The sequence below is a fragment of the Larus michahellis genome, chromosome 4 (assembly GCF_964199755.1).
Source record: "Larus michahellis chromosome 4, bLarMic1.1, whole genome shotgun sequence".
Classification (NCBI taxonomy): domain Eukaryota; kingdom Metazoa; phylum Chordata; class Aves; order Charadriiformes; family Laridae; genus Larus; species Larus michahellis.
The window spans coordinates 77748349-77770321 of NC_133899.1; the positions used below are offsets into that span (position 1 = coordinate 77748349).

The 21973-nt window shown below is 39.6% G+C and overlaps 1 protein-coding gene across 23 annotated transcripts in view; it reads left to right on the forward strand.

Annotated features, from left to right (window-relative positions):
* PTPN5 (protein tyrosine phosphatase non-receptor type 5) overlaps window positions 1–20473 on the forward strand; it is a 90205-nt gene extending 69732 nt beyond the window's left edge. For 16 of the 23 annotated variants that reach the window (XM_074585760.1, XM_074585763.1, XM_074585756.1 and 13 more), the window contains 6 exons: window positions 1725–1804; window positions 2308–2445; window positions 5760–5870; window positions 10605–10765; window positions 14508–14621; window positions 18363–20470. In XM_074585760.1, coding sequence (XP_074441861.1) covers window positions 1725–1804; window positions 2308–2445; window positions 5760–5870; window positions 10605–10765; window positions 14508–14621; window positions 18363–18456 — 698 coding nt within the window. In that variant the 3' untranslated portion in view covers window positions 18457–20470. Of the gene's footprint in view, window positions 1–1724; window positions 1805–2307; window positions 2446–5759; window positions 5871–10604; window positions 10766–14507; window positions 14622–18362 lie in introns of all 23 variants that reach the window. The other 7 variants (XM_074585773.1, XM_074585771.1, XM_074585774.1 and 4 more) reach the window with 3 other exon arrangements.
* Window positions 20474–21973: the final 1500 nt, after the last annotated feature.

The following is a 21973-nucleotide window of genomic DNA, read 5'->3' on the forward strand; positions in this document are numbered from 1 at the left end:
AGTGCACATTCTTGTATTAACAATGCATTAATAGGCCTTTCTTAAATGAAGTAAGTTGAAACTGTTGGCTAACATACTACCTTAACAAATGTAAATACCACATTAACAGTAGAAAAATCACAAGCCAAGTGTTATAATTCAAAGTAAAAGCATATTCTGAATAATATTTTTAATATTTGTGGATACAGCAATAAAAAAGTCTACAGTGGAAGGTAACTAGAATTCTACGGCAGTTGAAGAATACTAAAAGTGCTTAGTACTCTGGCACCTGTTGATAGAGTTTTTCAGATCCATTTTATTTCTCCCTAAAGACCCATCATGAGATGGACAACATAGTATTGTTGCTATTATTAGTAGGGAAAAATCATGTAATCGTTACTCAGACTTCAGCAGACTCCATGGATGATTGCATAAAACCCACACAAAGGGACTTCATGCAGGGGGTCTAACTACCCAGTCCAGTGACATTTGAATAAACATGTGGCAACCAATGTCACCTTTCTAACAGTGTGACATGTTGAAGGCTATCAGAATTACTGATTAAAAAGCAAATTTTATCTCTTGTCCCACCATCTCCCCAGCACTAGAAATGTGAGCAAAGTTGAGCAGGAGGGAACTGTATTAGAGAGGAACTCGCTGGTTTCAGTACTTCTGTGCTGTAATACAGTATCTTTGTTAATATCTTTGCTTAGCGGATTGTGATCATATTATCATAATAGCTAACATGAATGCGTTCTGAGGACACCGTTTCATGCTGAGACTGTGTTTGTAGTACTGTAGAAAGTACAGCGTGCTTAGTCCTTTGTGATTTACCCAATATCACACTATTTTTGCATTTATTTCTTTTTCGTTCTGGTTTCTAAGCAGGCTGGATTTTTTATGAAGAAGTCATCTGTGGTTTGTTTTTAATATTCTTCTGGTGATATACGGTGGTGCTCTTTGCTGAGGCCTCTGTCAGGAGAACGTTTCTTGTCAATGATAACAAACTGTGTAGTACTGGTGAAAGTGGATGAACGTGGGCCTGTGTCAGCTCGCATTAAAATCAGTGGAGCAGCTCCCATTGACTTCAGTGGGAATTGGACTGAACGTCTCCGGTGGAATAATGTTTTCATTTGTCTTCTTATTAAAACGAGTAATGCTTCATAAACAGGTCCAATGAGGGAGACTCAAGTACTGAAGAGGCTTATGCTAAGTACAAGAGACTGTTAATATTCTCTAATTTCTCTTTAACCATTATATTTGTTAATAGCGCATCTTGGAGTTTAGTTCACTGCAAGACAAAACAAGGCAAGAGTTATTGTCATCTCCTTGCCTGTGTGCAAGGAATGTGTGTTTATGGTTTGGGAGAAAAGCTGTTTGCTGTCATTTCACAAACAATATTCTAATGTCTTACAAGCCAGAATGGTCTGCTGACCTAACAAACTGAGAAATAATTTCCTGGAGCAGAAAACTGCTGTTCCAGAGTCACTCAGGGATGCCGAGTCTGCAACTGGAACAATTAACCAGGCTTCAGAGAGTGGGTAAAACTATCAGAGAAAGCCAAATTACCCCAACCACCCTTTCCCTTTTTTATGGTAACATTTCAACATAGGAGCTCTCCAAGGCCGCTCACATCTGTTGTGATGGCCATGAATGCATGTATATGTCTCGCTGTACAAAATAATCTTGTGTCTCTTTTTCTCTTCTCTGAGAAACTGAATTACTTACCTCTTTACACCTTTCAGATCCTCACAGCAGAGTGTGCCTTACCTCAGCTGATCAGGACGACCCCCTTAGCTCTTACATCAATGCTAACTACATCAGGGTAAGAGCTCGATAGTCCAATGTGTCTGTGTAGCCTCTATCAGCCACTGTTAATGTAAACAGAATTGCAACATCCACTGGCTTTTAAAGGTATTCTAGCTGAACTGATTGCTCTTCTCTCCTGCTTATATTAACTGAAAACTAAATTTCAAAGTGCAACTGTACAGTTTGAGACCAGACAAAAAAGACATTTCTGCACTTGTTGATGCAAATTGCTTGTCAGCTGGCCTGACCAAGGCACTGGATAATAAACTTGAATAAGGCTCTTGACCTAGCTAGAGTCACCTCAAGGCTGTTGGACACTACACTCATTGCTGGAATTACGTGAGTCCATATTGTGCCTTTGCTCTGCGTACACATGTGCAGGAGAGAGACAGAGAGGGGAAGAACTGATGCCATTGAGTCACTATTCCAAACAGTGTAGCGCTCTGTTTTAAAGACTGAACCTTCAAGGCTGTGGTGGTCACCCCTGTTAAAATTGATCTCTTGTTGTTTTGTTGGCAGGGCTATGGAGGAGAGGAAAAGGTATATATTGCTACTCAGGGACCGATAGTTAATACTGTCAGTGATTTCTGGAGAATGGTGTGGCAGGAGCGTTCTCCCATCATTGTCATGATTACCAATATAGAAGAGATGAATGAGGTAATGGTGTTACATATAGCCTATATTTTCATATGTACTCGAGCAGATATTTTCGGCATAGATGCTAAGCCAGCGAACAGAAGTTGGTTCAGTGGCCTGAGCAATCAGAGCCAGCATTAAATTCTGCAGGGTCAGAGAAGATGTTGGCTTCTCTTTCAGTTCAGTTTACTGTAAGTCTTGTTTTGCTATCTGACTTAGCCTACTGCTGGTTTTGCCATTTTTCCTCTCCTAGCTGACCTGAAACCTCTCCAAACCCAGCTCTGTTTGGAGAGAGTCTTTCAAGTTCTGTCTAAAGGAATTAAAAAACAATAGTACCCCATAACTACTAAGGTTGAATATCTTTAATCAACAGAGTGGGTGCTGCTTTATCTTGCATTTATTTTGAATCAGTGTCTATATCCACAGTTCATTGAGGCTGTCCCTGAATTATGAAAGATGCTAGTTACAATAATCAACAGCTAGAGCTGACTTGGATATAGAGGACCTTTTCCTGAATGCTTTTGAAATATTGAAATTAAGATGCTGAAATTTTCTATTCATACCCTACTAGCAGAAATTAAATTGTCGTGGTGTTTCTGCTAATCCACCTAATGTGATTTCTGTTTGCAGTTTAAAATACTGCTGCCCTCATTATTTACATGCTGAAATATTTGCCCCATAGCAGACTTGGAAGAACCATGTGCCTGGGCTTCAGTTCACGGACAGGTAGCTGAGCTTATGTCTGCCTTTATTGGCAGTGCAAGATGTGAGAAAATGGTCTGGGCATGCGTTGAGCTCTGCATTCCCCTCTTACCACTGGCAGCAAGGTGTGTTGGAGGGATCCAAATGGTGTTTCTTAAGCTGCAGCAGCAGTATTTGTCAAAGCTTGTCCCTGAGAACCCATTAATAATTTAGGTGAGAGAGTTTCCTTTGAGAAGAGGCTTTATAGACGCTTAGAAGCCCAAGAATATGGGCATACTTTGGTCATACACACAGAATTATAATGGCTTAACTGCTAGCTGGAAGCTTAGTGCCTATAATTATGCATGTGCACAAACCTTTAGCTTTCCCCAGCTGTGAGGTAAATAAATTTTGCCTTAGATTTTACTGAAAAAGACATAAAGAAGACAGTCATAGAATTATCATGCTTTGCAAGTTAAAAATGGTCAGTTGTTACAGCCGGCTGATTAGAATCATATTGTCAAGGCATTGGTGATGCAAAGTAAAGTATGTTGCTGATCTAAATGTTTTGTTTGCACTAACATTTTAAACTCACATCTCCCTCTGTCTGAGAGGCAGCACTGAAGTAATAACTTGCTCATTGATCAGAGTTGCCAATTTACGGCAAATAAGATATTAAAATGTCATGACATAGTGTACCAGACTCATTTAAGGACTTTGAGGTTTAAAGAAGATAATGCTGAGGAAATACTGATCCTGTATGACATATCTGATGATAAGTCCTTACACTATAGTTTTCATAGCAAGAATGTGTAACAGGAATGTAAAATAACCTGTACATCTGAATGTCCTCTTATCCACGCTGACCAAGTATTTCACCTATCATATCAGTCTTGGGAAGCAGTGCACTGTAGTGCTGATGCACTACATAACCGGAGCTTGCTACGGCCTATAGATCGTAACAGAGCTGCTGAGTTTTTTCTGATGCCTTTTGTGTCAAAAATTAAACGGTGTCAGGAATCTCAGCCATAAATATAGGGTAAGTCCTTTCACGTAAATGTCTACCGTATTCATTCCCTTTCTTCCGTAACACATATATTAATATATGAATAACAGGACTCAGATGTATGTAGATTCAAAACCAAAACCTTTGTTCAGCAATGATGCTAGTTACAGAGGTTTTGTGTTCCTCCTCAGTGCAATGACTTTGCTAATGTGCATATTAAAAGCTCTGTATCTCAGCCCTCTGTCACATCTAATCTGAACTGACAGACAGCCCACAGAAACGAGTGGGCAATCTTACTCCACTCCTTTAAGCAGAGCAACGTCTGTGCTATTGATAGCTGCTAGCGCTCTTGACAATTTTTACAATGGATTCTGCAGTTTAAGAGGAAGAACAAAATGCAATCTGCGTAAATAATTTTACAGACACACAGTGGGCTACATTCCCAGTGGGTTATTAACTGATGCACTATGCAGATGGAATAACACTGATTCTCCCACACAAAAATTTTGACTCAGTAACTTTGCAAGATACTTTTCTGTTGTTAGTCTTTCTCCTGAAGTGAAATTATTTTTGGTGGATGAGAGCAAAATGATATAACTTGCTTCCTTCAAAATTGTGTACAGCTATGTAAAAGAGGACGTTTCCAAGTATAATCTTAAACTGGGTTTTGTCCAATAGCATATTCTTATTTTCATGTGATAATAAAATTGCTTCTTCCGTTATCACAAGGGAGCCTTTTTCTGAGACCCTGCCTTGTTCATGTCATTCCTTGGTGCATGAACTAGTTCATGGACATGTTGAAATGCTTGTCTCTTCCTTTACATATTGATTAGTTTAAAGAGAAACTGCATAGCAAAAGCCACAGTCTTTTTCAGTCCTCCTTCCAGGGTATGAGTGCTTACAAATTCTCACCTACTAGTGTATCAGTAGTACAAAAGGTACATTTGCAAATGGACTATAGTTTCTCCTTCTCTAATTGTCAGGTTGTGCTGGTTGCATCTCTGACTATTTTTTGGCAAAATCAAATGTAGTACTGTAATAGCTCTCACAGTTATTGCTTCCTTTTAGTTCCTTAGCGTTGAAAGATTCTCAGTGTCCATTTAAAGTGGATTTTGGTACGTAATCTAATTCCCAAAACATCCCAGTCATGTTCTTTTGTACAAAAACCTATGCAAATGATCATCTTATAAAGGGTGAGTGATTATAAAAAATAGAAAATATGTATTTTGTGTTTCCATATCAGTGTACACACCACAGAAATATTGGTAACTAACACTAGTTATATTATACTAATCATTATTGTCTTAAGAAAAGGATTAATCTAAAAACAGGCACATGGCCACTGGCCTTTCTAATGAGCCTTTAAAATGCGTATCAGTTGCATAAAGACAAATAAGGATGTGTGTATTTAAAAGCATTGGTTAGTTATTACTTGATTTATGCATTTTTAATCACGCAGTCAGGCTATTATGGATGCAGCAAAAATCACCTGAAATGTTGTCCTTATTTAGAAAATGAAACTTGTCCTTATTATAGAAACAACATTCATTCATATTCATCTATGCATGTGCTATATCCAATTTCAGAGGAGTAAAAGTGAACCTCCGTTGATATCTGCTTAACTAGATCCATTTTATATTGCACACAGAAATGCACAGAATATTGGCCAGAGGAACAGGTCACCTATGAAGGAATAGAAATCACGGTTAACCAAGTCATACAAGCAGATGATTACCGTTTAAGGCTCATCACCCTAAAGGTAAATCATTCCAATGTACTTACAGTAATTTAGCTGTCTTAACCCTTAAATGGAAATGTTCATGGAGAGTTGTGTAGAAATCTTGGGCACAGTCTACTGCTGTATAAATATCACTTTTCATTACTAAAGTCATAATAGCTTTGCTCAGTTCATCAACATACAAAAACATATAAAAAGTAAAACAAGCAGTCGGAGATTTAGACTGCTTATGTGCAATCTGAAAGCTAAAGGCCAGTTGGAGTAGTGTGGGGTCCACTCAGTGGAAGAAACCAGTGACTCATTCTGTGCCTGTGTATTCTGTGTTGACTGGTCATTTCAAGGGACATGTTAGCACACAGGTAGCTTCTTAACAGCCTTTGCAAGTCTGACAGACAGCACTGATGGCATAACCCGCTAAACTCTGCGATGATGTTCTGTAGAATTCAAACGCTTGTTTATTCCTTCGGCCATGGACTTACACAAAGGGTTACTTATTACTAACACGGAACTTTTACCTGCATGGTGTCTTACATATTTTGTGGTATGGGAGGACCCCTAAGAAATATTTAGGTTGTGCTTCATGTCTTTTTATGATCTTTGTTAGGATGCTGTCAGACTTCTGGATACTCACCAGCTGTTTATACCTAAGATGAGTGGTGCTGCTAACAAGAAGTGGGGAAGTTGAGAACTGAGCAAAAAGCTTTTTAATATTGCGTACCTGTTTTCAGTTTCAGAGCGATTTGGCTGACCTGACTTGGAAAATGCTTTAAGGGATCATTCCACTTCAAGACACTAGAACTGTTGATGACCTTTAAAAACACTTTCACCACAGCATTCTCCATGCTTACATTTCTAAAAATTAGTATCTTTCCAACTAACTGTGTATGTAGTTTTATGTACCAGTAACCATTCTATCGTCTTGTGGGTGGAGAGTTTAAACACAGGTTTAATTTTTTAAGTACTTAGGTGCTACTTAAAAGTACCAGAGTCCTGTTTTACAGCTGTTTCCATTGCTAGGTTCTAGAATCTCAAGCTATGTGTTTTAATAAGAACAGTCTATTTACATAAACTTTATACTTCTTTCATCTACCAGATCTACCTCTGACCTCGGCATAACACAACAATTTCTTTCCAAGCTGAAAAAAGTCCTTTTATCCAACTAGTTTCAAGTCTCTTCAGCCGTATGCTAATAGGCAGAAAGCCAGCATATGAAATCCCATGTCTGGGTTGAGAGTGTGGAAAGTCTGTCACTCATGCTTTTGGCAAAGGCAGCAAGGAGAAAATCACGCTCCCTGATGAGTGGGAAGTAAAGAATATTTACAAGTATGTTGCAGACTCGCAGAGGTCTTAAATACAATTTATACAAAACACCACAGTGCAGCAGCAAGAATAATACATAGCTTAATTCTGATGGAATACCGATATCTAATAATCGGTCACTTTTTAGTTATGGTGACAGAACAAAATATCCTCAATAAAAAACTACATTGTCTGCCAGAAGAGTTTTTCATAGTTGTTTTAAATTGTTAAAAACAGCATTTTAATACTAGTGAGTATTGCAAATCTTTTTTTTCAGCTTAGCATTAACTTCAGAGATTTAGGCTGAAATGTTCTTCCTCACACCCCCTTACGCCCAAAAAAACCCAAACAACACTTCCCCCTATATTTCTGGAAGGAAATTTTATTCTCTCCCTGGGGAAGGATCATTCAAATTCTTCTCAGGAAGGTAATAGCCAGTTCCATTTTCAGATGGGAAGTGGCTTTTAATATCGATATTGCAGTAGCATATCCAAAAAACAATCTCCCTTTATCTGGTGTTGAACAAAACAAAGAAACAGTCCTGAAGAGCTCTTATATACAACAATTCAAGTGTAATAAGCCATACTCCCATCTCACAAGTATCTTTCAAGCTAATACTCATCCCTGCAGAATGTTTTCTTCCAATAGCAACCTCTCAGTGTTTTCCCAAATTCTCTTGTTCCTGCTCAGTTCTTCCTTAGGTGAAGTTCTTCATGTTAGAGAAGAAGCTTCAGAATTTAGAGTCAGATATGAATATATCTTTTCTGTATATATAACTGTGGATCCCACAGGGGAAAAAAAACCCCAACAACCAACAAACTGAAAGCCAGATTATTTGTCAGGGCTGGCATATCCAGTACGTTCAGGCACTAACAGAAAGAAAAAAGAATGGCTAAGGTAGCAGAGTACAGCAAAGTCATAAGGAAAGAACTATAGAATACCACACATAATCATAGCCAAAAAAGACAAGTGCTTTTCTATAACAAATGATACAAAAGCCTTTATTGCACATACATATCTCCAAGGATGTAGTTCCTTCCCTACTCAAATGATTTGATCATTTTGATTATTTTCTTTAAAGAAATGATGGGCTTGAGCTCATCCCAGTTTGTTTTTCAGTTAAACAATGCTTTTGTTTTCAGTGCTAGCAGGGCAGTGTTTCTTTCCTCCCACCTCCAAATGTCAGGAGGTGAACTGCTGAGTTCTAGAGCTGAAATAAAGTTTCCATTTGTCAGGTTACCATTGCCTAGAGCTGTACATTTGTCATTTAGCAGCAATAGTGGAGTAGCAGCTCCAGACTATACGTATGTTAAATGACTTGGTAGTGAAAACTAGAGAAGTGAAGTGAAAACTTGACTCCTGTTTTCCCTTAGACAGGAATGGCGGGAAATGCATGATACCACTGTGCACATGATACATGATGCAACAATATATGATTACTGCATGTGCTACAGGGTGGACTCAGAATAGGGGACTGGAATTGGTAAACTTTAGGTATGTAGAAAATGCTCAGGTGATAGGGCAAGGCTTGTTTTCATTTCTCAAAGGAACCTGATCTAGCCACTGATCATGATCTTGGCTACAGCATACATGATGGTAGACTTCAAACCATCAATTGAATCTTGCTTCTTCCTATTTGTTCCCAAGTCTTCTCAGTCTCAAGGAAGCACCTGTAGAGAATATTTTGTTAAAGTCAAAGCAGAACTGTACAGAACCACAGAAGTCAGGGTTCTCTAAGCAGAAGCGTAAAACTGGTAATGGCATAGACAAAACTAAAGATACCCAGAGTTCATCATTAGTACTTCGGCTCTTTTCTGTTTCTGTCAAATGAGTAACTTTATATAGTGATTTGTGTTTTTCTTCAGATGACTTTTATCTTTTACTTTTCTCTCAGTATTATTGACAACATTCTTATTATAATTTTTCACAACCCACTTGAGAATCCAGTGTTCATAACTTCTGTTGCTCACACATAGTCACACATTCAAAAGCAACTGTGTATGTTCGGGTTTCAGAGCAGTGTTGAAATTTGATCGGATTTACTGTAGTGAGCTCAGGTACTATTCATGACAACTAATTATGCTCTCTTAACCTGAGTATCTTCTTGTCAGGGTAAATAACCTAAAGCCAGGCTCTATGGTACAATAGTAAGACTCTCTTTTCCTAAACTGAGCTAAACATACCCTTAAGGTTCCTATGGCTGTGCTTCAATGAGCACTTTAAACCCTGTATAAGCTGGAACAGCAACTAAATGAAGCCCAGCCTCCCCTTGTCCAGCTCTCTTTTTCCTACCTTTGTGCCATCTCTCATGTGCCCACACAAGTGTTTATGTGACTGTGTGGTAAGCCAAAGGGGGAAACTGATTGATCCATCTGAAAATTAATCCACTATGAGAAAGAAAAAAGATTTAACTAGATCATATCTCCAATCTACTTCACTGTGAAGCTATGTAAGAGCTTTGTCAACCAAAGAGAAGGATGGAAAGTGGCACAACCATAGAGCTCTTTTAACATCCAGTGACTGACAGTCATAGGGACTTAGGAGTATAGACGACAGAAACTGTTTCCAGATTTTTGTGCCTGGTTCTTTAGAAAGAGGCACATTTGTTCTCTTTTTCCTCCCCTCTTAAACTCAGCAGGCCATGTGTTTAAGGAAAGGTTGTGGAAGCTAACACGTCTGTTCCTGGACCTTTTGAAGATATTTGCTTAGCCCTATGCCAGCTGTCTTACGTAATGGCTGAAAGGTTTCCTGAGCTCTACGTTACTATTTGGCACCTTTAGAAATCAGGCAGAAGGATGTCACTTTGAACACACAAAATCAGAAGCGTGTAATGCTACTTGGCACTCAGAAAAGGTAACAGCAGATTTGCTATATTCATAGCCATGCTGAGACACAGAGAGAATTGGAATTTGTGTCTCTCAAAAAGCCCTGGACTGCAGCTAGATACAATTCCCACCTTCCATAGGGTCTCTGAAATTCTCACTGTGTCTAAGAGAAGAGTAGAATTGACAGGAAACTGATATGAATCTGTCTGTCAGAAAAGATAGAAGAATAAGCTCCCATCTCTCTCCCGCATCTATCTATCTAGCTATCAGAGACGGAGATAAGGCTCCTGGCTCTCTGTCTGTCAAATGCATTATGAAAGCAATTATGTCACAAGCACAGCTCTGGCTTTGCTGAATGAATCTGTCAAGAGGGAGCAGACTGCCTGGAGTGTTTTGCACACAGCTCTTGGCACTAAAAGAGCAGCATACTTTTTTTTTTTAAGGCAGTTTACTGAAGTGCAGACGTGATATTTGAAATCCAGATTTCTGTGTTGTGTGGCTTGCCATTTGCATCTTCTGTTCCATTTAGCATTGATTTACTCATTCTTAAAGGGAAGGCCAGGTTTCAGTATCAATTTGCAATGAGAAGATCTTTTAAAACTTTGTGGTGTTTGTCTTCACTGGATTGCAGAAAGGAGAAGAAGTCAGAAACCTGAAACATTACTGGTACACGTCTTGGCCAGACCAGAAGACACCAGATCAAGCCCCGCCTCTGTTACAGCTAGTACTGGAAGTGGAAGAGGCAATGCAGAGTGCAGAAGAGAAGAATGCTCCAGTGATTGTTCACTGCAGGTAAGTAAATGTTGTGTCTGAAGTCTAAGGGCTTCTTCAGTGGTTAGTGCAGATACTGTCATATTGGCCATCAGTCGGACATGCGGGAAATCTTGCCCAACTGCTTCTGAAATATTCTTGGAACTTCTAAAATTTAATGACAGTAATTTTCTATTACCAAGTGTTGCATTCAGATACAGACTGGGCTGCACGCAGAAGCTGGTGGTGGCTCAGTTACAAGTAAGAACGGTCTCATTTTATTTGCCTTACCGGTCATATATGCCTTTAATGATCTGAAATGGGCCACGTTGCCAAAGATTAACATATTGTGGGAGAAATGGACAAGGAAGACACATGCAAGCAGAAAAATTTGAACATTCAGCTTTAAGCCTTGAAACCCCCCGCTTTGTAGATTTCTTCTTTGATTTAAAAAAATCCTCATTATGCCAAAGACAATAATTTAAGTGTAATACATAAACCAAATGAAACAGTGGGAAAGCTGATTGAGCAAGTACTAACCAACAGACAGGAAATGTATGCAATTCATAATAAAACTGAAATACCTGTGAAAAGCCCCTGGAAAAGATGAAAACTTCTTAAATGGAAGAAGCAAAATCTTTACAGTGTTTTGAAGCCTGATGAGAAAATAGTAATTATCAATCACAGAGCAGAAAAAATAGATTAAGGTAGATACTTCTCCTGCTGTCTTCAGAAAGAAGTAGGATGATGTACTCATCACTTGTAGATGTGATAAAGTACATTCTTTTGCGCTGCTAACTAAGCAATGTGTTAATTTTCACCCAAGAGTTTTTTTTAAAAATTGGTCCACAGGCTCTAAATCATTAAAGTTTAGCATAGCTGAGTTCTAGTTCTTGGAAAATTTAAGAAGTTCCAGAGGTCTAAAACAAGTCCTGTTTTGCCACTGTTTAGAAAGGTTAAATGTGATTACTTGAAAACTACAAGTCAGTTTTCAAAACACTTTTTCCAGGTAAATAGCAGAAAGCCTTATAAGCGATGCAGTAATCTTGCCAGGGTAATCTTGCATAGTTTCAATAAAATACAATTTGCCAAATTGATCTTTGGGATTTTTGTTAGGAATTTTACCTGGTTTTGCATAACATTTTCTAGGAAATGCCAGATGGTTGCTATCCAGAAGCCATAGTACATGGCATATTGTCATAGAATGGGAATGTTTTTAAAGAGACTCTTGGCATGAATGGTGGGTAGCCTGGTGTCATCAAAGATCGACCTATAAGCTGATAGGGAGTAATTGCTAGTAAAATGTTCATGTGATGCTACATGCCCAGTTTTTCTGCCTATGTTTTAAAACAGATTTTGACAAATTGGGGAGAGTTCAGAGAAAAATAACAAATGCTTTTTAAGAAGGTTCCCTTTACCCTTGGAAATCTGTGATTCTCTCAGAGCTCATTGAATTATTATGGTATTTGCTGCAGGTAAAGATTCTGGTCACCATATCACTCTTGCTTTGCATACTTGTTTTGTCCTCTTATATGGTGTCATACCCATGACACAGTAATAATGGGGGGCAGGGGGGAAATGGGGTATTATTATGTGAAATAACTACTAAGAGACGTGGTGATAGGATTATGAAGAATTTTGTGTGATAATTGTGGACCAGAGCCCTTTCAGATTGTTCTCGGTTGCAGTCATTTTATCTGAAGAAGGGATTTAATACATTGCCTCTATTTGAGAGTGGTATGTACAACAAGCCGTTAGTCAAGGCCTGTGTAACACTGAGTACTGTAGCTCCTTTGGCCTTTGTGGGAGTTTTTCAATAGAACATAATCACTGTGGTTTTGGCCTTCAGTGATGTAAAATAATGCACCTTTAAGAAAAAATAGATACATACCTAATAATTAAGCTATTAGAATCATAGAAATATAGAATAGTTGGGCTTGGAAGGGACCTTTAAAGGTCATCTAATCCAACTCCCCCTGCAGTGAGCAGGGACATCTTCAACGAGATCAGGTTGCTCAAAGCCCCGTCCAACCTGACTTTGACTGTTTCCTTATATCTAGCCTGAATCTACCCTCTTTCAGTTTAAAACCATTACCCCTGTCCTATCACTATAGACCCTACTAAAAAGTTTGTCCCCGTCTTTCTTATAAGGCGCCTTTAAGTATTGAAAGGCTGCAACAAGGTGTCTCCAGAGCCTTCTCTTCTCCAGGCTGAACAACCCCAACTTTCTCAGCCTGTCCTCACAGGAGAGGTGCTCCCTCTGAGCATTTTTCTGTCCCTGTTCTTAAAAGCGGCTTCATGTTCAAGGCAGGCTAGCAGTCCTGTTAAGGTCCTGTGGATAATGCAAGGACAGCCTTGGAAGGATTATGACTTTCTCTCAGCCAGCGAGAGACCTGCAGCTTGTCCTGGGACAACTGCTGTCTCATTGCTGTTTGCTTTATCTAAAAACGGGTGTTGTTCACTCCCTTTGCGAAACACTCTGAGGTCTATGGATGGGAAACAGTATACAGGAGCCGCATACTGTGGCCTTCTTGGTTATGGCATAAATTGGAAGACAAAAGGCTTTTTTGGTGTTTGTTTGGGTTTTTTTAATCATTGAGGTACATCTATATGCAGCAAAGAGTCCTCTGAAACCCTGAAATATTTGAAGTATTGATGAACAAACTAGATATAGTAAAGAAAACAGAAGTCAGGGCATGAGGTACAAAGAGTTTCAGGGACAAAAATTTTAAGTCAGTTAGGTACCTCCATCACAATCATTTGAAGACTGAGATGAGTTCTTACTGAGGAAAAACTTCCCAAAACTTCCACTGAGTTGCCTTATCATTCTGTAATGGAAGTTAAAACAATTCCAATGTAGCTGTTTCCTTAATAAGCATAAATGCAGAGTACAAAACCTGTCTATACAGGCAAAGAAACAGTATTAGCACTTTGCAAGTAGCACTGCAAACTCTATTGTTGCATGTACATTTGTTGCCAGTGTTTTTGTATGATGACTTTAGCACAATTTAAATGGAAGCAGGATTTCTTGCAGTTGTGTCAAGTAATTATTCCTGAGGATGCTCACTTAATTATTTAATGCGTAAGAAGGGCTTTGGCTGCTAGCTTTTTATTGGGTGATAAGAAGAATTCACAGCTTTGATAGCACTGTGCCTTTGAGAATAAAATCAATTCTGGTCATTAAGCAAGGACTGAATAAGATACAAAGGTGTTCATGAAAGAAAAAGAAATGTCTTTACTAGTGAGTTTGTTGTATCTTGCACTAATTCAGAGAATTAGTATATTGCGGATCTCATCAGCAAGTGGCATTACACTTACAACATTGCTGTTAGCTCTAATTATTTAAGCAAGGGGTTTGGTTTTATTGTTGTTTTTTTCTGTACCTGTGAATGAAAATAGCTTTCAAATAAGCTATTAGGACTAAGAATCTCAAAACAAAGTTGCCTTCAAAGCAAGTCTAACTAAGAAATACTGTTTAACTGTTTATTTTCAATGGTTCAATGACATATCTGATCAAACTGTACCCTACAGTCCATTTTTAGTATTATATATGCCATGACCATCCTTTTACTGCGAATGGCTCACACTTAATTATGTTGTCCAATTGAAGTTAGTATCTTTTCCTAGTTACAGCTTTATATTCTCAAGTACCCACCCGGCAAAGGTTGGAGGGAAGAAAGGGATAATTGGGTTTGATTGCTGGTTTAATGGCGCTCGTTTAACAAAAAAGTTCCCAAGCCATTCTAACATTTCCACTGCCTCTCTCTGCTTTTCCGTCCCTTAGTGCAGGCATCGGGAGGACTGGCTGCTTTATTGCAACTAGTGTCTGTTGTAAACAGCTGAAGAGCGAGGGCATAGTTGACATATTGCGAACAGCCTGCCAGTTGCGGTTAGACAGGTAAGAAAGCCTGTTTCCTTTCCAGAAAAAAAAAAAAGTAATGGTAATTTTTCCCTTTACTTAAGGAGAAACAAATGGGAACAGGGGAGGAACAAAGTCAAATGGAGGCCAAGAGAGAACATTCCTGGAAGGAAGTTGTCTTGTTCTAAGAAGTTTTGACTTGTAATCTTTTTTGATGAGCAGTAAACCTTAATGAATAGCCCTATAACTGAGATAGATTCACAGCTGGCACCAAAATCTGCACAGCTGTGCAGCTGCACAGCTCAGTGCAGCAAGGGATGACCTTTCACCAGCTGAGGAGTTGGCCCCATGTTCTTACAGAAGTGAAGCCTCAAAGGTTTGCCATGCTTAAGTTCAGAGCCACAGATCAGCACTTTGCTCCCAGGAGGAGTAATGAAAACTGGCCTTGCATAGTTGGAGCTGTGAGCACTGTTGGGGCTGCTTGGGAGAGGGAGAATATACGCAGTCTGGAGTGTTTGCAGACATATGAGAGGAGCTGTGAAAATCTCCAGAAATTCAATGGTTTCCAGTTAAGCATTTCTTAACACACCACCTTGAGTTTGATTATGAAGTAAACAGACTTGAATTTTGCACCAGAGATGTTATTTTTCCTCTCCCACTGGTTTCAAGTGCCATCAAAACATGTCTCAGTGCTCTCTCTAATGATAATGATGAATGTAGTCAGGGGAAGAGATGTCACGAAAAACATACCAAAGATTTTTCTGAGGGAAAAAAAAGAACCTCAACCCCACGCTGAACTTTATTTCAGAGGAGAAATTATGCTCAGTGGGAGGTAGAAAATGAAATGCTTGCTGTCCTGCTGAGGCTCTGATAGACAGGGACCTGCAGGGGCTTGGAGGTTTGGCTATTTCAGTGGATTTCTGGCTGGACAAGGAAAGGCTTCTTGAGAAAAAGAAAACCAGAATATGAGTAGTGAGTGTGGATTATCTATGGCCCAGTGAAATATCTGGCTGGATCTGAAATATCTTGTCTCTGTGACTAATGTTTCACAGGAAAATAGCCATACAAATGAAGGTTGAAAACACCTGCTTACAAATGTGCTTGATACAGGCCAATTAAAAATACTAGCTTTGCGGGGAGAGGGGAACTGGCAGTCGTTTGCAGAGGCTGGAGAAGGGAGATCACACTTAAAGGATGCCATGGAGAAAAAGAAAGCCTACAGGGACCTCTGTAGCTGCCATGTACCTCTCAGGGGTGTGATGGGATAGGAAAAGAACATTTGAATGTCATGGGAGAAAATACTCAAGACAATAAGCAGTCAAATCACCATCTTTGCTACAAGAAGAGTACGGTTTCTTCAAGGATTGAAAATGGGGCTCGTGATCTTTTGGAAGTCATGCTGCCATCCACTATTATTATCATTAAACCCTCACAAAAGGTCCATGTGACTTCAAAAACAAACACGAGAGGATGAGACAGCGTCCAAGCAGGTGATAGGAAGGAAGACCCTTTCTATCTCCTCCTCCTATCTGGTGGTTACTGGGTAGAGAAAATAGGGTGGGTGGGAAGGAGTCACGAGGGACTTAGGGAAAGAGGGTTGGATGCAGGCCAGAGCAGACACGTAAAGGAATGCACCTCACTGCTTCACAGCAGTAGAGGGATTGACGTTAGCCCTGAGAACCGCCTTTGAGGTTGCTGTGGGAATGAAGGAGACAAATGTTTCTTTCCCTTTGTTCCATTACAGATCCCTTTGAAAAATCTTGTGCACTAGGCTTTGCACCAGTGGCCAACAGTTGGTCCTAAAACAACCTAGTATGACTAAGGAGAGGAAGTGATCATTCCTGCATCCTTTCCACAGTCCTGAGAGACATTTGCTGTCCTTTCCCACGACGCAACTCAGATTTGAAAGGTTTCTATGGGAAATAGGGGTGAAAACATAATTTCTCTATTCTGTGCCAAAGCCTGGACAGCAAGCACACGTCATGGTAGGCATGAGTGTGGGAAGGAGAGGAAGCCACTACATAGCAGGGAACCAGATAAAAAGGAAAATAATTTCCTGTGGCCTGAAACCTGATGGCTACCCTAGTGCTTCTGTTGCTACAACTTCAGGGTGCAACCTCACTGTTAATGGAATTGCATGGGGAGTAATTGCCAGATATGACTAATGTTCCTTGTGTGTCATGAACTGACATAAATATACTTCGATGCTGGGTGCAACACAGAAGGGCTCAGAGACAGATCTATAAGCCTGTATTAAGTAGAGCAGATGGGGATGAGATGCTCAGCTAGGAAATAGGTTTTTTAGAAATGCACTGTGTTTCTCACCGTTGCTTATTGATAAGAGGTTTAAGCATGGGTACCTGCCCTTCCCTGCTCATTAAGTGTAATTTCAAACAGCCACTTAACAAAATAACTGTAAGAGCCTGAACAAGGAGGTTGTCTTGGACACTCACCTACCCCTTACTGGTATGGCTACTGTGTGACCCACAACTGTTAAGCTAGACCCCATTGAAGAGGGCGGGCTTCAAAGGAGGGTGCTAGCAGTCTGCTAGCTGTTTGGCTCAGAGAAAGCACTTTTCCTTAATGTCCTCATGTGGGCATTTCTGAGGGAATGCACCGTACATGCTCTTCCTCAGACTGACACAGTCGGGTTGGCACTGGCTACCCATGGGTTCCCATGTTCCTCAAAGCCGCTTGTCATTTCAGCTTCCTTTCTGCTCTGGATTCCCGGGATCTGTACACCAGCACCAATGCTGGCACAATTCTGCATACACCTTCTGTGAATTTGAGCCATGGGGTTTAATTATTTTCATAATGGACTATCAAGAGATCATATCACTGTTGTTGAGGCACTCTTAGCTGAATTTTAAGTGTTAGTAAAATCTGCTTAAATTGGACAGCTTTATCCTTGTTCATTTCTGTCTCCCGCTGTAGTACTCACATGTTGATTAATATGCTACTTGCAGAAATACACAGGCTAATGGTACATGGAAAAGCAAACTGTTTCTTCTCGTGCTTGCATTTCCTTTCAAGCTTGCACTTTTAAAGAGAACAGCAAAAGCTGAAATAAAAGCTGAACAAAAACGGATTTCTGTGCTGGGAGTCTTATTGATCAAGGTGTACGTGGCAGTCAATTCAGAGTTGTCTTTTGTTAAAGTTCCATTGTCTGTTCCAAAATCCTGCTAGCCATCCCCTAGTCCCCTGGTGAACTTGCCGAAAGCACAGCATGGGGTGGCACAGAGGAAAGAACCCTCATTGCAGAATGGGGAAGTTGTGTGCTACATCAGTTGTCTGTGCTGGCCTGGCCTGGCCCTCTGTAGTTCTGAATTCAGTCCCTAGCGCAGCTGTGAAGTCTTGGCTAAGCTACCTCCTCTCTTTATTCCCCCTGCTCCCATCTGTCCATCTAGAGCTTCGGGTAGGGGTTGCTTTTCATGGTGTTTAAAATGGTGCTTGGAGTATAGGTGCTCGGGTAGTATGAATGTAAATGACGATGGTGTTGCCTTACTGGATGAGGGCCTGTGCCCCAGAAAAATGAAGCTAAAGGCCATTCCTGTTCTGACTACCTTCTGCTCCCTGGTTAGCAGAGACTTTCAAAATGGAGCTTGAGGTCAGACTGTGAGCTGGTTGCGATCAACAGGCACTTTTCACTCATTTTGGGAAGCTTGGGAATATACCTTTTGTGTGTAACACCGGCTTCGTGTTAGCTAAGCCATTTCCTCATATATTAGTTGCATGTACTAAGGCTACTGTTTCCCCTCCCCTTTTTTCTTTCCTTTTCAGGGGAGGAATGATCCAGACTTGTGAACAATATCAATTTGTCCATCATGTCATGAGCTTGTACGGAAAACAGCTTTCTAGAGCAGCAGAAGAATAAGTGTTCATGATATTCCTAAAGGCTAAAACCAAGAGAACTTTTGACTGCGTTCATATATATTTCAGATCTGATAAGAGACACATGGTAACCTGGTTGTCTTAGCTGGAAAGAAAGATATATTATTTTACTTTGCTATTGCTTTTATGCTCTTGTTTGCATTGACATTTAAGAGCTGAGGTAGGCCTTGTCTTAAACATATGTGGCAGGACATAATCTTCACCAAAAAAGGCTTATTTATACTGTAAATAAGAATAGTAGCTTCATTTGTTACAAAAGCAAGAAAAAAATCAGAAAAAAATCCGTCTTCAGTTTGCTATTTTTAAAAAATCATTGCTAATATATCCAAATACAGTGTGAAACTTTTTGAATTGTCATGCTGAAATGTGCTGTATGTTGACTAAGCTTGAAAGTAACTTTTTGCCTCTTTCTGATTGTTTTTACGTATAAAATTACCGAATACTGTGTATATCGTAAACCACCTGAGCCTCTGCATTGAAAGATTCAAGTAGATTCACATTGAAATGATGTTTTGCACATCATGTTTGCTTGTTATTTTTTCTAAAGCAGTCCACCACCAGTGTTATCAGAACTAAGGGGAAAAAATATTGCAATGATTTGAGTCAAATTCTTACCTCCAGTTCTTACCAGCAAGGTACTCCAGTATTATGACAGCTAGGTGAATCTGAGGTGAATAGTAGAAGTTAATCTAAACATAAATTCTACACGCTTTACCTTTTCTGTGTCAATATTTTGGCATCTCAGTCTGCAACCAGATTTTATTTTGGCAAAGTTTCTCTTTTTACCTAATCAAACTGCACTCTGAATACAATTTCCCCTGAAATTTGAGGTTTGAAATCAGGTGAGGAATTTTGTGAGTTGAATTCATCTTTATTAAAAATGTAGTAGTAAAATCACTTGTATTCTATGAATGTAAACTTGTTTCAAAGCTTTGAGGATGACCAGGTGCCCAGTGCTCATTAAAATTAAAGCAAATCCTATAGGCAGCTTTTTAAAAAAATCAGTATGAATGTGTTGGCTGCTTTTTGACAAATCTGCCCTCAAACCAAATTTATACAATCATTACTCTATTCTAATCAGTAGTCTGGGCAGCAGTGTTTCCTTTTCAGTAATACAGACTGCTGCCCGTGCTTTTCTTTTTAAACCTCAGTCAGGCTGTGAAGACTGTCGTTGATGTTTAATGCTTAGAGGTAAGCACACGTTTAAGTGCTTTACTGAGCAGAGAAAAATGGAGGTACACAGGACCGTTAACATCAAAGATGAGCGTTTTGTGAATAGAAGCTGTAATACTAAAAATATTTTTGCTTCTCTTTATTTGTAACAATAACCAAAACCCACCACTTCTATTAGTGCATGCGATTCTGAGAATTCACTACACTTCCTAATCAGGAGAAGGTAAAGCAGCTCTCAGAACAATAAGGGCTGATCCTGCTCCCACTGAGGTTTTGCCATTGACGTCAGTAGGTGCGGTGCAGGGTGTAGGGCCTGAAATGTTATGCTTACAACTTCATCACTGTGGGGAAAGTTTCCCAGTATTTCAGTAAACATCCTTTGTGTTTATTCTGTATCCATGAACCTGTAAAAATCCTGTCAGCAGGGTTTGCATGAATGTGTGGCAAAATGTGTTATCTTTAAACCACTTGATTTTATTGCTGTATTTAAAAAATTTCCTTCAGTGAGAAGCTAGCAGGAAGAACTGGCATTCTTTTTAAAAATACTGGTGGTAGTCATTAAATAGAGCAATAAACTTAAGCTTTTGAGCATAACATGACTGTTAGTTTTATGTAAACCTTGCTAGCTATGTTCTCCCCATTGCTACCAATTGTTTCGAAGGGGTAACACTATTCCATCTAAGCACTCCTTAGAAATAACAAAAGCACCACTGATGTTCTGAATAACATTGTAAGTGGAACTCCCTATAAATGATGTTTTCAACTGTTCCGTGCCCTTCAGTGTCAAAACTGACTTAGTGAATAAAATTACTTGTTCTGTCATCAGCTTCCTGTGCATCTGCTGAAGAATATTTGTTTATGATTGACAGGAGTGTGCATACAGGAGCGAAGTTCAATGTATCAGTTGCCTCCTGTCCAAGGAGACTTTCTAGAGGAGAATTGCTTTATGACGAACAAGGTATAAAGGGCTCTAAGATACTGACGTTGAGGTCCTTGCACACATGCTCAGCAGATACTAGTTGACAGTGCTTCACTGACTTGAGTAGAAGTGAATGATTTATACTAATGAAGGAAATTTAGCCTGCTGTCCACTCCCATTCTACATATGTGGAATGTCCTGAGAGAGTGGTGACTGTTAAAATCAGGCTGCTTTGCATCGGTTCACTAGTACAAAGCAAATGTCAGCCTAGTTGCACAGTCTGGTTGTGAGGGCAGCACTGCTGTCATCTTATACCAGGCAAGAGCATGCCACTTGGTCAGGATAAAAATATTCAAATGCCTCTTGAAGTATTATTTTGTCTAACAGATTTGGAGCTAATCCTCCTATTTATTCTTTGGCCTTACTGAAATTAACATATTTCTTTCTCTCTCTCTCTCTCTCTCTCCTTTTTTTTAATAGAATTTGAGGTCTGAAGGACATTATATCAACTGTTCTGATCTCTTCAGACAGCAGAGGTAGTCTTAAGTGCTTAGGATTAGCAGAAAGAGCTCTGGCCACGCAGAAGCACTTGAGATGAGTGGGGCTTCTGCTTCTGTAATCAGGTTTGAAACTGAGTTTACAATAGGAACTAAGTTAAGCTATGTGTCTTACTAGACTTCTCTTTTTACTGGATACTCTTTTGTATTAGAAGAAAATTCCTAGCACACTTCATCCACTCTCTCCAGCTCACTGCCCAGGCCTCTTTGTACCAGAGACTACAGCATTAATGCCTACAACACAGTTGTTTCCCAGAGGACTGAATTCCTCTTTCCAGGTCGGTTAGCATATAACAAACTTGAGATGATTTTATTTAGAACCAACTGTGATGTCTTCTGTTCCATGAGCTTTTTCACACTTTGTGAACAGGGCAGAGCCTAGCTCAATGCCTCGCTTGTTCGCTGGTCATTTGGTCATTGGCCATCATACTTAAGCAGTATTATCCTGTTTATGTTTTTGTTATGGTAACAGACTAATGACACCCTTTCCTTTTGTAGGTACTCTGACATCAGCAGATACACAGGGTTATACAAAAACAAAAACTAAGATTGCACTTGAGAACAAGAGCTGTCCCCAGGTAAAGTACATGTCTGACTCTCCGAAGGATCCAGATAAAGATGACTTGGTCAAATTATTATGAAACGTCAACTACCTAGCAGTCAAGTATGGTAGAGTGTCACATTTACTTGCATGACTTTAAAAAGTAGTTAACAATTCTGGGCACTTCCTCTACAGTTAAGTTTGGAAAACCTTATCCTTAACCTGTGAATTTGGAGTTGCAGAAGAGCTTGAGACTGAAGATCTCACTGTCACTTCCTGCTGTCTCTGCAGTGGCGGAACATGCACCTTG